Source organism: Hemitrygon akajei, chromosome 19, assembly GCF_048418815.1.
Source record: "Hemitrygon akajei chromosome 19, sHemAka1.3, whole genome shotgun sequence".
NCBI classification, from domain to species: domain Eukaryota; kingdom Metazoa; phylum Chordata; class Chondrichthyes; order Myliobatiformes; family Dasyatidae; genus Hemitrygon; species Hemitrygon akajei.
The window spans coordinates 72,735,658-72,750,203 of NC_133142.1; the positions used below are offsets into that span (position 1 = coordinate 72,735,658).

Sequence of the window (14,546 nt, forward strand, 5' to 3'; positions counted from 1 at the left end):
TCGGCAGATGTGTCGGTGAGCGGGACCGCCTCTGGCCACCTCGTGAACCGGTCTACCATAGTTAGGAGGTACCGTGCTCCTCGGGACACTGGTAGGGGGTCCAGGATATCGAATGTGGTCGAACCTCCGGTGGGTGGGTTCGAACTGCTGTGGAGGGGTTTAGTGGGCCGCTGCACCTTGGCTGTTTGGCACTGCGCGCACATTCTGGCCCATTCACTGACCTGCTTGCGAAGTCCGTGCCACGCGAACTTGCTGGAGACCAGCCGGACGGTTGTCCTGATAGATGGGTGCACCAAACCTTGTATGGAGTCAAAAACTCGCTGCCTCCAGGCTGTCGGGACGATGAGGCAAGGTTGGCCGGTAGCCACGTCGCACAGGAGGGTCCTATCACCTGGGCCTACGAGAAAGTCCTGCAGCTGCAAACCCGAGACTGCGGTCCTGTAGCTGGGCATCTCGTCGTCTGCCTGCTGCGTCTCCGCCAGTGCTGCATAGTCCACCCCCAGGGACAGGGCCTGGACAGCTGGTCTGGAGAGTGCGTCCGCCACGACGTTGTCCTTTCCCGAGACATGCTGGATGTCCGTCGTGTACACGGAGATGTAGGACAGTTGTCGCTGCTGGCGAGTCGACCAGGGATCGGACACCTTCGTGAACGTGAAGATCAACGGTTTGTGGTCCGTGAACGCAGTGAACGGCCTGCCTTCTAAGAAGTACCTGAAATGCCCGATTGCCAGATACAGTGCCAACAGCTCCCGGTCGAAAGCACTGTACTTGAGTTCGGGTGGTCGTAGGTGCTTGCTGAAGAATGCCAGGGGTTGCCAGCGCCCCTCGATGAGCTGCTCCAGCACCCCACCGACTGCTGTGTCAGATGCGTCCACCATGAAGGTGGTCGAAACGTCTGTTCTGGGGTGCACCAACATCGCGGCATTTGCCAAGGCTTCCTTGGCTTTAACGAAAGCAGCCATGGCCTCCTCGTCCCAAGTAATGTCCTTGCCTTTACCCGACATCAGGGTGAACAAAGGGCACATGATACGGGCTGCTGAGGGGAGGAAATGGTGGTAGAAGTTCACCATTCCAACGAACTCCTGCAGGCCTTTGACTGTGTTGGGCTGGGCAAAGTGGCGGATCGCGTCTACCTTGGCGGGCAGAAGGTGTTGCCCCGTCTTTGGTAATCCTGTGGCCCAGGAAGTCGATGGTATCGAGACCGAACTGACATTTGGCCGGGTTGATCGTGAGGCCGAAATCAATCAGGCAGGAGTAGAGCTGGCAGAGGTGGGACAGATGCTCCTGGCGACTACTGCTGGCTATAAGGATGTCATCCAAATAGATGAACACAAAGTCCAGGTCGCGTCCCACCGCATCCATTAGCCGCTGGAATGTCTGTGCGGCATTCTTCAGGCCGAACGGCATTCGGAGGAACTCGAACAGGCCGAACGGGGTGATGAGTGCTGTTTTGGGGATGTCTTCAGGGTGCACTGGGATTTGATGGTATCCCTAGACGAGGTCTACTTTGGAAAAGATTCTTGCTCCGTGCAAGTTTGCTGCAAAGTCCTGTATGTGCGGCACGGGGTAGTGGTCTGGAGTGGTTCAGTCTGCAGTAGTTGCCGCATTGTCTCCAACCCCCAGCTGCTTTGGGCACCATGTGCAGGGGGGAGGCCCATGGGCTGTCGGACTTCCGTACGATCCCCAATTCCTCCATCCTCTTGAACTCCTCCTTCGCCAGGCGGAGCTTTTCCGGGGGGAGCCTTCATGTGCGGGCGTGGAGGGGTGGTCCCTGGGTTGGAATGTGGTGCTGTACTCTGTGTCTGGGCATGGCTGCCGTGAACTGCGGTGCCAGAATCGATGGAAAGTCCACCAGGATTCTAGTGAATTCGTAGTCCGACAGCGTGATGGAGTCCAGGTATGGGGCCGGCAACTTGGCTTCACCAAGGGAGAACGTCTGGAAAGTCTCGGCATGTACCAGTCTTTTCCCTTGCAAGTCAACCAGCAGGCTGTGAGCTCGCAAGAAGTCCGTCCCCAGGAGTGGTTGGGCCACGGCGGCCAGTGTGAAGTCCCACGTGAACCGGCTGGCGCCGAACTGCAGCTGCACTGTGCGGGTGCCGTAGGTCCGTATCGTGCTGCCGTTTGCGGCCCTCAGGGTGGGTCCTGGCTTCCTGTTGCGGGTGTCGTACCCCGTCGGGGGCAAGACACTGATCTATGCTCCAGTGTCGACCAAGAAGTGGCGTCCCGACTGTTTGTCCCAGACGTACAAGAGGCTGTCCTGGCGGCCAGCCGCCATAGTCATTAGCGGCAGCTGACCCTGACCCTGGCCCTTGCAGGGCGGGCGACAACGGCGGGCTTCAGTGCCCCACCGCTGGTGGCAGAAACACCACTGTTCACTGGCCTCCTCACTCCTGTCTCTGTGTTGTGTGCGCCTCCCTGCCGGGCCTGGTCTGGTCTGCTGTTGGGCACGTGGCCTGGTAATCTGCCCGACGGATGCCATGCTCTCCCTCTTGGCTTTCCACAGCACGTCTGCCCGGGCCACCACCTTCCGGGGGTCGCTGAAATCTGCGTCGGCCAGCAGTAGATGTATGTCCTTGGGCAGTAACTCTAGGAACGCTTGCTCGAACATGAGGCAGGTCTTGTGTCCGTCAGCCAGGGACAGCATCTCGTTCATCAATGCTGACAGCAGTCTGTCTCCCAAACCGTCCAGGTGAAGCAGGCGGACACCTCGCTCATGCCGTGAGAGGCCAAAGGTCCCAGTGAGCAGCACTTTGAATGCTTCATATTTGCCTTCTTCCGGGGGTGACTGTATGAAATCCTCAACCTAGGTGGCCGTCTCCTGGTCAAGGGCGCTCACCACGTGGTAGTAACGCGTGGAATCAGAGGATATCTGCCGAATCTGGAACTGGGCTTCTGCTTGGCTAAACCACACGCGTGGTCGCAGCGTCCAGAAAGTCAGCAGTTTTAGCGAAATTGCGTGAACAGATGAAGAGTCGGTCATCTTTGGTCCAAATCCCGTTTGGACCGTCGGGGTCACCAATGTAGCGATATGCTACACACAGCGCTGAAATAACGATACGCAGTCGGTAAGTCGTTTCGAGGCTAGTTTATTCAAACTTCACGGCGCTGGCATTTAATCCCTAGCGCCCGCCCTCTCCGGGTGGAAATGACATCAGAGGTGCATTACCAAAGTCTCCCCCCGCGCGATGGCTATTTGTGAGCCGGTTCGCCTGCGCAGAAACTGGGTCACCACAACCATATATTTGTTACTCACAATCAATACAGTATTTGGATTGGAGAGACCAAATCTGCATTGGATAATTACTCTTCTACATATCCTTATTCAATCTAGAAGAATAACATGAAGGTTCCTTTTGTAATTCTCAGTACCACTCTCCCCCTGGCCTCTAACCTCAGGCTCCTGCATTTTTCCAATGATGCTCAAAAGAGGTTGAGATACAGTACCTCATCTTTCATTTGACTAGTTTCCTATCTCCATAATCTATTCAGTAGTTTATGATCATAACCAACACCCCATTCCTTCCAAAACTGCAGGCATTGTTAATTAATAGTTCTTTTGTCATTTGTACATATTCTAGGCCATCTTCTGTTTCTTATAATCTCATTGTAGCTTCTTTTGCCTGCACCCTTACCCATTTTGTAATTTTAAAAATGTACATCATTTCATTTTGTTCTTTCTGCTTCCATATTTGTGTTTCTGTGCTTAAGCATAATTACGAGGGGTGATTGATAAGTTCATGGCCTAAGGTAGAAGGAGTCAATTTTAGAAAACCTAGCACATTTAGTTTTCCTACATTTACACACTTAGTTCAGTGGTCATGGAACATACGCATCCCTTCTTTGTAGAAGTTGGCATCTTGGACCTCCAGATGTGGTTGACAGCAGAGGTGATTGATAAGTTTGTGGCCTACGGTAGAAGGAGATGAGTTATTAACTTCAAACTTTCTGCATTTTCACTCAGAGTTGAACTGCACGTGTATGTAACGAGAGCTGTATAACTCATCTCCTTCTACCTTAGGCCACAAACTTTTCAATGACCCCTGCTCCACCTGTGCTCTTGTTACATGCACGTGCTGTTCAATTCTTTGAGTGATAATACAGGAAGTTTGAAGTTAATAACTCAACTCCTTCTACCTTAGGCCATGAACTTATCAATCACCCCTGCTGTGGACCACTTCTACAAAGAAGGGATCCAGATGCTCCATGACCACTGGGCTAAGTGTGTAAATGTAGGAGGGGACTATGTTGAAAAATAAACATGCTAGATTTTCCGACATTGACTCCCTCTACCTTAGGCCACAAACTTATCAATCACCCCTCGTATATCTGCAAATTTTCCACATATACAGTAACTAAGGATCACAAATAAGAAATGTTGACTCTGTTCTGTTCTCCATTGTACTGCCAAAACTCTTGTATAATCCTGTTATTGTCTGTCATAAATTTAGATTTACAGCATCTATGAGATGTTGTCTTTTCAAAACTACATCTGTATTATTCACTTGACAACAAAAAAACACTTTTACTGTTGGCCAGGCTATCTGCTCATCAGCGTGTACATTATACCCTACTTCATGCAAACAATCTGAGACTATTCATTCAACATTTCACCAAATCCAGGAAAACAAATGCAAGAAGGTTCATATTTAATGATACTTCACATGACATTAAAATTATGCAGAGGAAGATTCAAATAATACACCTCAGTCTTCATCACTGGAACATAAGTAGAAAATTGAAGCTAAGATCTACATAAACTACACAGTCTGTCCAATGGAACAGTTAGGGAGGCTCTATTGCTCCTTTTTATGTAGAATGGAATCAAATTAAGCTAATGATTTATTTCCAGCAAGTTGGAGGACAATTATGATGAATTTATGTTTTAAATGTACACACCTTTGATCAAACCCAGTTGAGGGTTGCAATGAAACAAATAGGGGCAGTATGATTGTGTAGTGGTTAGCACAATGAAATGAAACAAATAGGGGCAGTGTGATTGTGTAGTGGTTAGCACAATGAAATGAAACAAATAGGGGCAGTGTGATTGTGTAGTGGTTAGCACAATGAAATGAAACAAATAGGGGCAGTGTGATTGTGTAGTGGTTAGCACAATGCTTTACAGGAGACTGGGGTTCAATTCCCGCCGCTGCCTGTACAGAGTTTGTATGGTCTTCCTGTGACCGTGAGGTTTTCTCATGGTGCTCCAGTTTCCTCCCATTGTCCAAAGAAGAACCGGCTGGTAAGTTCATTTGTCATTGTAAATTATCCCATGATTAGGCTAGGATTAAATTGGGGAGTTGCTGGGTGGCGTGGCTTGAAAGGTTGGAAGTGCCTGTTCCACACAGTATCTCAATCAATAAATAAAATAATAAGCCGCATTATACTTCTGTGAAGTTTCAGTAATATGACTACAAAACTCAATTAATAAGAAACAAATCTCCTCACAGATTGAAATGCTTTACAATAAACTGCTGGTTGTTCTAGTAGAAACCTATTCAATAATCTCTTTCAAAGAGATTTGGATAAATATTTAAAGGCAAAGTCATTAGCCTGTATGCGTAATTCCAAGTAGGGACCAATGCCTCTAATACTTTAAGTAAGTAAGCTGAATCTGGAGTTCAAACGTGCTTCAATAAAATACGTCACATTCCCTGCCCTGATAGAGCCTCATCCTTGACGGACAAAGGCAGACATGACTAAATAGCAAAAGACAGAACATTGTCACAAAACTATCATTGTGGTCTGGAGCCCTGATGAGAAACTATTTACACTTTTATTAGATCTGCTTGCTTTACAAGACAGGTTCCTGAGGTCAGCTTTTAAACTTTATAGTTTGAACCCAGACAGTTCCTTGGTGAGCTGGGTATAGTGTAAAGCGAAGGACCTCACTCCACTCTATGCTCAGCAGTTCAGCTCATCTGGGCTGTTAAAGATGAATTGCAGATTACTTATTTTTGGAACAAAGGAGGACTTCATCAAATTAATTGATGAATATGAAATTGCATGACCATGCAATCTATTTTCATGGTAGAAAGATCAGTAACAATAGTTACAAATTTCTTTACTTGTAGAAGGCTTAAAGGAGAGTTGATAAAAGCTCTGTTTTTATTAAGAGTGATCTGCAGCCCACTGGCTGCACAGATGCTAAAGCTAGAAGCAATAATTACATTTACAATGCACATGAAGTACCATAAACTCTAACGCAATGGACTGAGAAATGAAAAGTTGGACTAGTGTAAATAACATTATCAGTACATTGACCTGGGAGGATATGGATGGTTTCCTTCTACACCAAACAACAAAAGATTCATGATGAAGAAATTGTGCAGATGCTGGAAACCCAGAGCAGTACACAAAAAACGCGAGGGGGTTACAACAAGACAGGCAGCCCCATTACAACTGCTTTTCTGCTTTAAAAACCCTCTTGTACAGGTCGCCTGAATTTGTTGGATATGACAGACAAACAAGAAATTGCTGTTTAAAAGGCTTCTAATATGCAGGAAATGGAAGGATATGGATCATACACTGGCAGAAGAGATACAGTTTAATTTGGGATCATGTTCAGCATGGATATGGTGGCCTAAAGGGCCTGTTTCTGTGCTGGTCCATATTCTGTTCTTTGTTAAAACACAGCTTTACTCATCACTTCTGTGTCAAAATTCTGCACCTCCCTATCAACAATCAAATCCACGTTCAGCAAGTCCTGGGCCCAAAGGTTAAATTTGTGATCACGAGTCCTGTGGCAAAGTCCAAAGTTAGAGGCCCAAGGCCTGTGAGTCTGAGAATCTGGGGCCAAGGACAAAAGGCCCGGAGAAAGCCTGTCCTGGGGCTGGAAGCCTGACTAAGTCTGAGTGGGTGTGTGGGAGGAATGGAACAGGGACTTCTTGTTTGTTTTGTTGTTGTTTTTGTTGTTGCTGCTTGTGTTGGTTGCAGATCATTGTGAGCATGCTATGTTCCGACTGAAATGTTTCGTGATACTTACGGGCTGCCCCTAGTTGTTAACACAAATGACGCATTTCTCTTTATGTTTTGATGTACATGTGATAAATAAATCTGAACCTCCACCCACAGAAGTCTGATATTCCACTCAATGCCATTAATATTTACGCATGCCCCCTACATACTCTGAGCACCATGTTTTCATCTATAATAAGAAATGCACAATGCTAACAGCTATAAACTATGCTCCTTTATCTTGTCTTGCAAGAAAGTTTAGCACATTTTGAAGAATGCAGATCAGAAAGTTTCACTCTTAGAAGTTATGGGAAACCACAATCACAGCAACTGAAATGTACCTGAAAGTCGCAGTTTACTTCCCTTTCCAGTGTTATGTTGCACCAGTGCAGTCAGACTGAACAGAACGCTGTGGCCTTTGTGGGATATCAGGCAGTTTTCAGTCTTACTACAGCTTCATCTTGGCTTTACATTACTGCCAAGAGCTGACCAAATCATATCTGTGAAAACTTTATCAAGTCCTGATAGAGTTTTGGGTCTATTTGGAGCTGGTTTCTAAACAATGGTTAGATTTGATGAAACAGTGAATGATAAGCTGATCCCTCTAGCTGCAGAGCATAGAACTAGAGTCAAAGTCTCAAGATACTCAGTGGCCCATCCACTTCACGGTTTGACATATTGTGCATTCAGACGTACTCTCTGCACACCACTATTATAGTGCATGGCTTTTAAGGTTACTGTCATCTTCCTGTCAGCTTGAACCAGTCTGGCCATTCAACTCTGACCTCTCTCATCAACAAGGTGTTTTTGCCCACAGAACAGCCACTCACTGCATTTTTTTTTGTATTTCACACCATTCACTGTAAACCCCAAAGGTTGTGTGTGGAAATCCCAGGAGATGAGCAGTTTCTGAGATACTCAAACCACCCCGTCTGGCACCAACAATCATTCCGCAGTCAAAGTCACTTAGATCACATGTCTTCATTTGTTGATCTGAACAACAAATGAACTTCTTGACCATGTCTGCATGCTCTTATACATTGATTTGCTGCCACATGATTGGCTGATTAGATATTTGCATTTATTAGCATGTGTACCGGTGTACCTATTAAAGCAGCCACTGAGTGTACATTGTTTGCCAATGTGAACTGAAATTTATTTTCTCAGAATGATGTGAAAACTTGGAATGTTAAATACCAATGGTTTATTATTGCTCATTAAATGCTCATATTCAGGGCTTAGGTCAACAGATTTTGGAACCAAAGAGAATGAGGTCTGGTGAAAGAGAAGCTCCAAGTTTGGTAAAGTAGCCAATGAAATATAGGCCATAAGACATAGGATCAGAATCAGGCCATTCAGCCCATTGCATCTGCAAACCTTACTGAAGGTCTAAGCATATTCAAGACAGGGCTTCTCTAATAAAATTAAAATGAAGTAAAGTGCAAGAAAAATGGGAGCGAAGATAGGAAGAGCAGGATATTTAAAAAAAATTCAGATGGCATTCTATTTTATGCATTTTTTCTTTAGTTCATAATTACAGTAAAAATGTTGCTGATGCATTTATTGTTAATGCCAATATATGAATGTTATCCTAATTTTTTGCACCCATCAGTTTTTCCACAAACTGATTTTCCTCTCCACCCACAACAATACAACTAAATTTTGAAATAATTCCCTTTTCTTACTGAGCATTTTAAACCACATTTTCTTCCAACTTTGGTGCATGAAGATAAAAGCAGAAAATGCTGGAAATGCTCAGCAGGCCAGGTAGGCTCTGTGGAAGGAAAATGTTTAATGTTGAAGAACCTTCATTTAAACTAAGATAAATGGGAAAAAATGTTTCCAGCAGTTTCTCTTTTAAATTTGGGATTTCCAGAATCTGCAAGTTTTAAAAAAAATTTTCATTTGGTTATTTATTTATCTTGTTTAGAGATACATTGTAGAGTAGACTCTTCTGAGCCATGCCACCCCAGCAACGCCCAACAACCCCGATTTAACCCTAAACTAATCATGGGACAATTTACAATGACTAATTGACCTACCCAGGACATCATTGGACTCTGTAAGGAAACCAGAGCACCCAGGGAAAGCCCACACATTTCATGGGGACAATGTACAGAGGACACTGTAATTGAACTCTGAACTATGATGCCCTAATCTGTAATAGTGTCACTCTAACCACTGCACTGTGCTACAATAGACAATGCTTAATGGATACCGAATGAGGACTGGGCAGAGATTACAGATTACTCTTTGCATCCGGTGTTACTGCAGAGCTTCCAGCCTCACTAGCTTGACATGAAAGATTGGCAATCAAACAATGATGACAATTCTTCAGTTTTTCCAAAGAAACAATGTTTGTTAATGCTTTTGATCTGACTGCAGTGAAACATAACAATAACCAAAGTGATACTATGGCTAGATACAACCAACCTGTGTGGTTATGTAGACAATGCAAAACTACTTTTCATAAAGATAATGGTTTGAAATTATGTCTTCAGCACTCACTGTCTTCAGTTGAAATTACAGTATGCTCTTCTGTTTCAATAAATGGGTGAACTCATCTTCTAAGATGGTGAAATGGGGTTTCCAACAAAGATATTCAACATTCGTACACAATTATATGGCAAAATATTAGACTTGAAGTCAAACAGTTGCAATGTAGACTTTATTAATAATTTTGCTAAATAACATGTGAAATATTTGTTTTGGTCAAACTTTTTGAATAGAAGGACCACAATGATTTAAAAGAATAAACACTTTAATTTGTAAATCTCAATGCTGTCTTCATATAAAGGCTAAATAATATTGCACCTATTGTAACCAATACATTCATCTTTGAATAATAGTAGGAGTTAATAAGACAAGCTTAGTTATAAAAGGGAAGGATGGAGGCAGGGGGAGAGGACAGTTAAACCCATTAGGGAAGTGTATATTTAGGAATGGATTGTTTTTGAGTCAGCCTTTTGTCCAAATTAGATAACTGGAAAATCATAACAATTTTAAGTCATGAGAGGTAATGTAGGTATATGTTTAAGTTATCAAGAACTAGCTTTGAATTAACCTACAAACTTAGTACACAGATTCTGGTGCAAAGGAAGGAAGTATTCATTTCAACAGGTTTGCATTTATGAGTCACTGAGCCTTTTACCACTCTTTTTCATCTGAGTTTTCTTTACTTGAGAAAGCTGAAGAAATTTGGCCTGTCCCCTAAAACCCTCACTAATTTTTATAGACGCACCGTAGAAAGCATTCTTCTAGGGTGCATCACAACCTGGTATGGAAGTTGTCCTGTCCAAGACTGGAAGAAGCTGCAGAAGATCGTGAACGTAGCCCAGCACATCACACAAACCAATCTTCCATCCTTGGACTCACTTTACACTGCACGCTGTCGGAGCAGTGCTGCCAGGATAATCAAGGACATGACCCACCCAGCCAACACACTTTTTGTCCCACTTCCCTCCGGGAGAAGGTTCAGGCGCATGAAGATTCGTATGGCCAGATTTGGGAACAGCTTCTTTCCAACTGTGATAAGACTGCTGAACAGATCCTGACCCGGATCTGGGCTGTACCTTCCAAATATCTGGACCTGACTTGCACTACCTTACTTTCCCTTTTCTATTTTCTAATTATGATTTATAATTTAAATTTTTATTATATTTACTTCGATTTGTACTTCAGGGAGCACGAAGCGCAGAATCAAATATCATTGTGATGACTGTACGCTCTAGTATCAATTGTTTGGTGACAATAAAGTATTTGTATTTGTATTCCTTTAAGCCTGGAGTATCTAGCTTCTTCTTACCATATATCCAGCTTACTCAACTCATCTACTACTTGTGGTACAAAGTTCCAAATTCAAAGTTCTGCTGTTAAGGATGTTCTTCTCACTTCCTTATTGCCACAGACAGCTGGGGCAACCAAGTCATTGCATAGTTCAACGGGAGATCGATAGGTTGTTAATTAACAAGGGTGTCAAAGGTTACGGGGGAAGGCAGGACAATGGTGATAATAAACCAGCCACGGTGGGTTGAATGGCCTAATTCTGCTCCTATGTCTTATATATATTATAACATGTCCATCTTATATTCATACCTCCTAGTTCTGAGCTTCACAGCATGGTGAAACCATTTCATGATCTTAAAAGCCTCTACAACATCCTTGTCCAGTTCATCCCTTTCTATAGAAAGAATCTCAGTTTCTTTGACATTTTCTGAACAACCAGGCCTCATGTTTTTTTTTTTTTGCACGTTCTCCTTATGTTCCCTTTTGTGTAATATGGAAGCTGAATTCCTTTATGCAACACAGTCTCCCAAACTGTGCAAAAAAATTCATAGATTATTTTAATTACAGCAAGAGATGGATCAAACCTTTTTCATCCAACTTTTCCGTTAAGGTTTTCGAGTCTTCCTTAAGATCACGTCATTTTTGGTACACTGATGGAACTACCATTGTAAGGGAACAGGAATAATCATCAGAAGAGCCCTTTCTTAGAGCCATTGATGGTATTTTAGTAGTAACAACAGCTACCAGACCTGTACTCCCTGAACCTACGTTTTTATCTTTGCTATTCCAGGACAACACTAAGGAATAGTACCAACACCCCACCAAATGGCTTAAAACATAAACCCGTAAAATATACACATGCGGCAAAACTTCTCGAATCTTTTCTCCGCCATGAATAGCTCTCACAACGCAATATTTCCAAGGGAGACGTGTTTTTTAAACTCAAAGCAGCTCAGTGGGCCAATATTTTGGGCTCATTAAGCCTCTTATTTCATGAACTAAAATTAAAGCCATGCAAATATGAAAAGCGGATTTAGTAGTCATGTAAGTGGCTTGGGTTTTAGCTGGCTATACCGATTCAATAATGGAGACTCTATTCCGCTTCACAAGAACGAGGAAATGCGAGATCTACTCTTTGAAAGAGGAGGCTCAGAAGAATACAATGAATTTAGAATGAGTTGTGTCCTTTCATCTCACTGCACCCGACACACTCAAGCCACTGTGCTGGTTTGTGCTCACAACGGAATGAGTTATATTGAGAAATGCAAGGAGGGGGAATAAAATTAAAAATGTCATTCTACAGAGTTATACCTGACGGTCGATCTTTCTAAAATCAGCCTATAACTAATTATTTGCATAAAAGCTTTGTAATACACCCTATCGCTGTTCCTCATTCCAGCGAGATTACTTGCCACGATCACACTTCTCATTAATACATCTGAACAATGAACGACCCTTAGCTATAAAAATAACTATCCGTCTCCCATGCCTGGTTTGGCAACCCTTTTATTAGTAGTCTGTTTCTGTCCTACTGGTGAATTAACTCTTTGGTAACCACGGCAAGTTCAATCGCCGCCGTCCTCGGGTCAGTTAATTCTGGAGGTTACACGGGAACAGAGACAGGGATCAGCATTTCGTCAAAGAACCTTTTTTTTTGGCAGTGCAGTCGGTCAGTAATCTGCGCCTTGCGATCACTTGCCTTGATGACCCCTGGCCACAATATAACTGAGGAATACTACAACATTGACTAGTATTCAATACCGTGCAGTCAGTGCATGTGATGTGATGTAAGATACTTGATAAACTCAGCGATGTTCAGCTCCCGGGTATGGATATTACTCAAGTCATAACGCCAAACAAGCTTCAGTACCTTACGATCCACAACATTATCTTCGGATTGCATTCCAGTCACTCACCACTGGAGCCCTGGAATTAGTCAGTGTTAACCATCCTGCATTCTATCGCCACCTTTAATCATTGCAATACATGTTATATAACGTACCACACGTCCCAGAAAGTCCCCTCGAATTAATAACAGTTAGGGGATAAGATGTGGTACTAGGTGGGAGATAGTGGAACGCTATTATCCCTTGGTATGAAGGTTGCTCTGGGTTATGGCAGTGGGTACTTTATGCTGCGAGGCCATCTGACCCACAGTCAAAGCATGGATTCTGCCTTTTCTCTCTCTCTTCTGTATTTACAATGGTATATATACCCCATACATAGTCAGAAGTGTAATCGACTATGCATTCATATACTGTACATAAAGCGCGCGCAAACACCCCCTACCTGCCAGGAGCTGCATCCAGGCGCAGATCTTGTAGACAGTGGCCGTGTTGCAGAAGAAGAACAGGGCGAAGCAGACGATGCAGCCCAGTATCAGCACCATGGACAGCAGCACGAAGAATGCCGCCGCCTTGAAGGCACCCGAGGGGATGCTGGAGAAGTCGGAGAAGGTCCCCTGGCATATTAAATCCCGGCTGTTTAAACCCGTCCCGATGCAGTAATGGAAAAGGCCGAAGTAGCCAGCGTAGGGAGTGTTGACACTGTCCCCGATCCAGTAAGGCTGGATGAAAACCACAACGTTAATGATCGCAAAGCAAATGGTGAAGATGGCCCACAGCACGCCGATGGCTCTGGAGTTACGCATGTAATTGTCATGGTAGATTTTAGAGGCTTCCTGTGAAGGCAACATCTTTTCCTCCCTCCTCGGTAGTTCCTCGGCACAAATGCAGGACCCAATCTTTACATCAATCCCTGTAATCCCATTCAGTGCTGACACCGTTCCCTGATCATTATAAACCCGCTATGTGATGGAAATGCTCCATCTTTCCTGGTGCTCTCTGCTGTTCCTCTCCCTTTCTTCCTTTCTCCCCTATTCCCCTCTCTCTCTCTCTTTCCCTCTCTCTCTCTTTCTCTCTCTCTCCCTCTCTCCGGCTTTCACTGCGCGCTCTCGACACTCTGGCTGCTTGGGGAATGCGCGTCACCGAAGCAATGCAGCCTTATTGGGAATATTTCCCAGCAGTCAGCACTGTGTATGTGTGTGACGATAAGGATGCTAAATGAGATTGAATTGAACCAGTTCACCATAAAGCTGAAACATTTTTAAAAATGAAACATTGTAATGATTTGCCAACTGCTATTTAACTATATCTTCACTAGCTTGCTCAATGGGTCAGGATGACTTGGCAGATATATAGGCACAGAGTTCATTGAAAAAATATAAGTGTGTAGGTCTTTTCAAAAGCTCCCAGAGCCAATCTCATACATGTCCTTGGAACATATTTGTTATTTACCCAAAGTAATGTGGGAAATAGTTTAGCAAGTTAGTGGACAGAGAGTTATAAGTTCAATTTTATTTTCTATTTTAAAATAAATTTTGTTCAGTTCAATTAGGTGGCAAAGGATATACAAATTTCCAAAACAAAGGAGATTCTACAGATGCTGGAAATCCAGTGAAGCACACACAAAATGCTGGAGGAACTCAACAGATCAGGCAGCACCCATGGAAATAGACAAACAGCTGATGCTTCAGGCTGAGATCCTTCTTCGGGACAAATTGCATACCTACCAACCTGAGAAATGTTAAGTAGAATTAGAAAAGGTGTGATGAGACTCATATGAAGACATAGGGTAGTTTATGCTCTTATTATTTCCTTCTGATGGTCAATAGTGTGGTTATTAGATAGATAGATAGATAGATAGATAGATAGATAGATACTTTATTCATCCCCATGGGGAAATTCAACTTTTTTTCCAATGTCCCATACACTTGTTGTAGCAAAACTAATTACATACAATACTTA

At 43.8% G+C, this 14,546-nt stretch overlaps 1 protein-coding gene across 6 annotated transcripts in view; it reads right to left on the reverse strand.

Moving 5' to 3' along the window:
* Positions 1-13,700, reverse strand: part of lhfpl4a (LHFPL tetraspan subfamily member 4a) — a 329,956-nt gene extending 316,256 nt beyond the window's left edge. For all 6 annotated transcript variants that reach the window (XM_073072852.1, XM_073072854.1, XM_073072853.1 and 3 more), the window contains exon 1: positions 13,030-13,700. In XM_073072852.1, coding sequence (XP_072928953.1) covers positions 13,030-13,435 — 406 coding nt within the window. In that variant the 5' untranslated portion in view covers positions 13,436-13,700. The remainder of the gene's footprint in view (positions 1-13,029) is intronic.
* Positions 13,701-14,546: the final 846 nt, after the last annotated feature.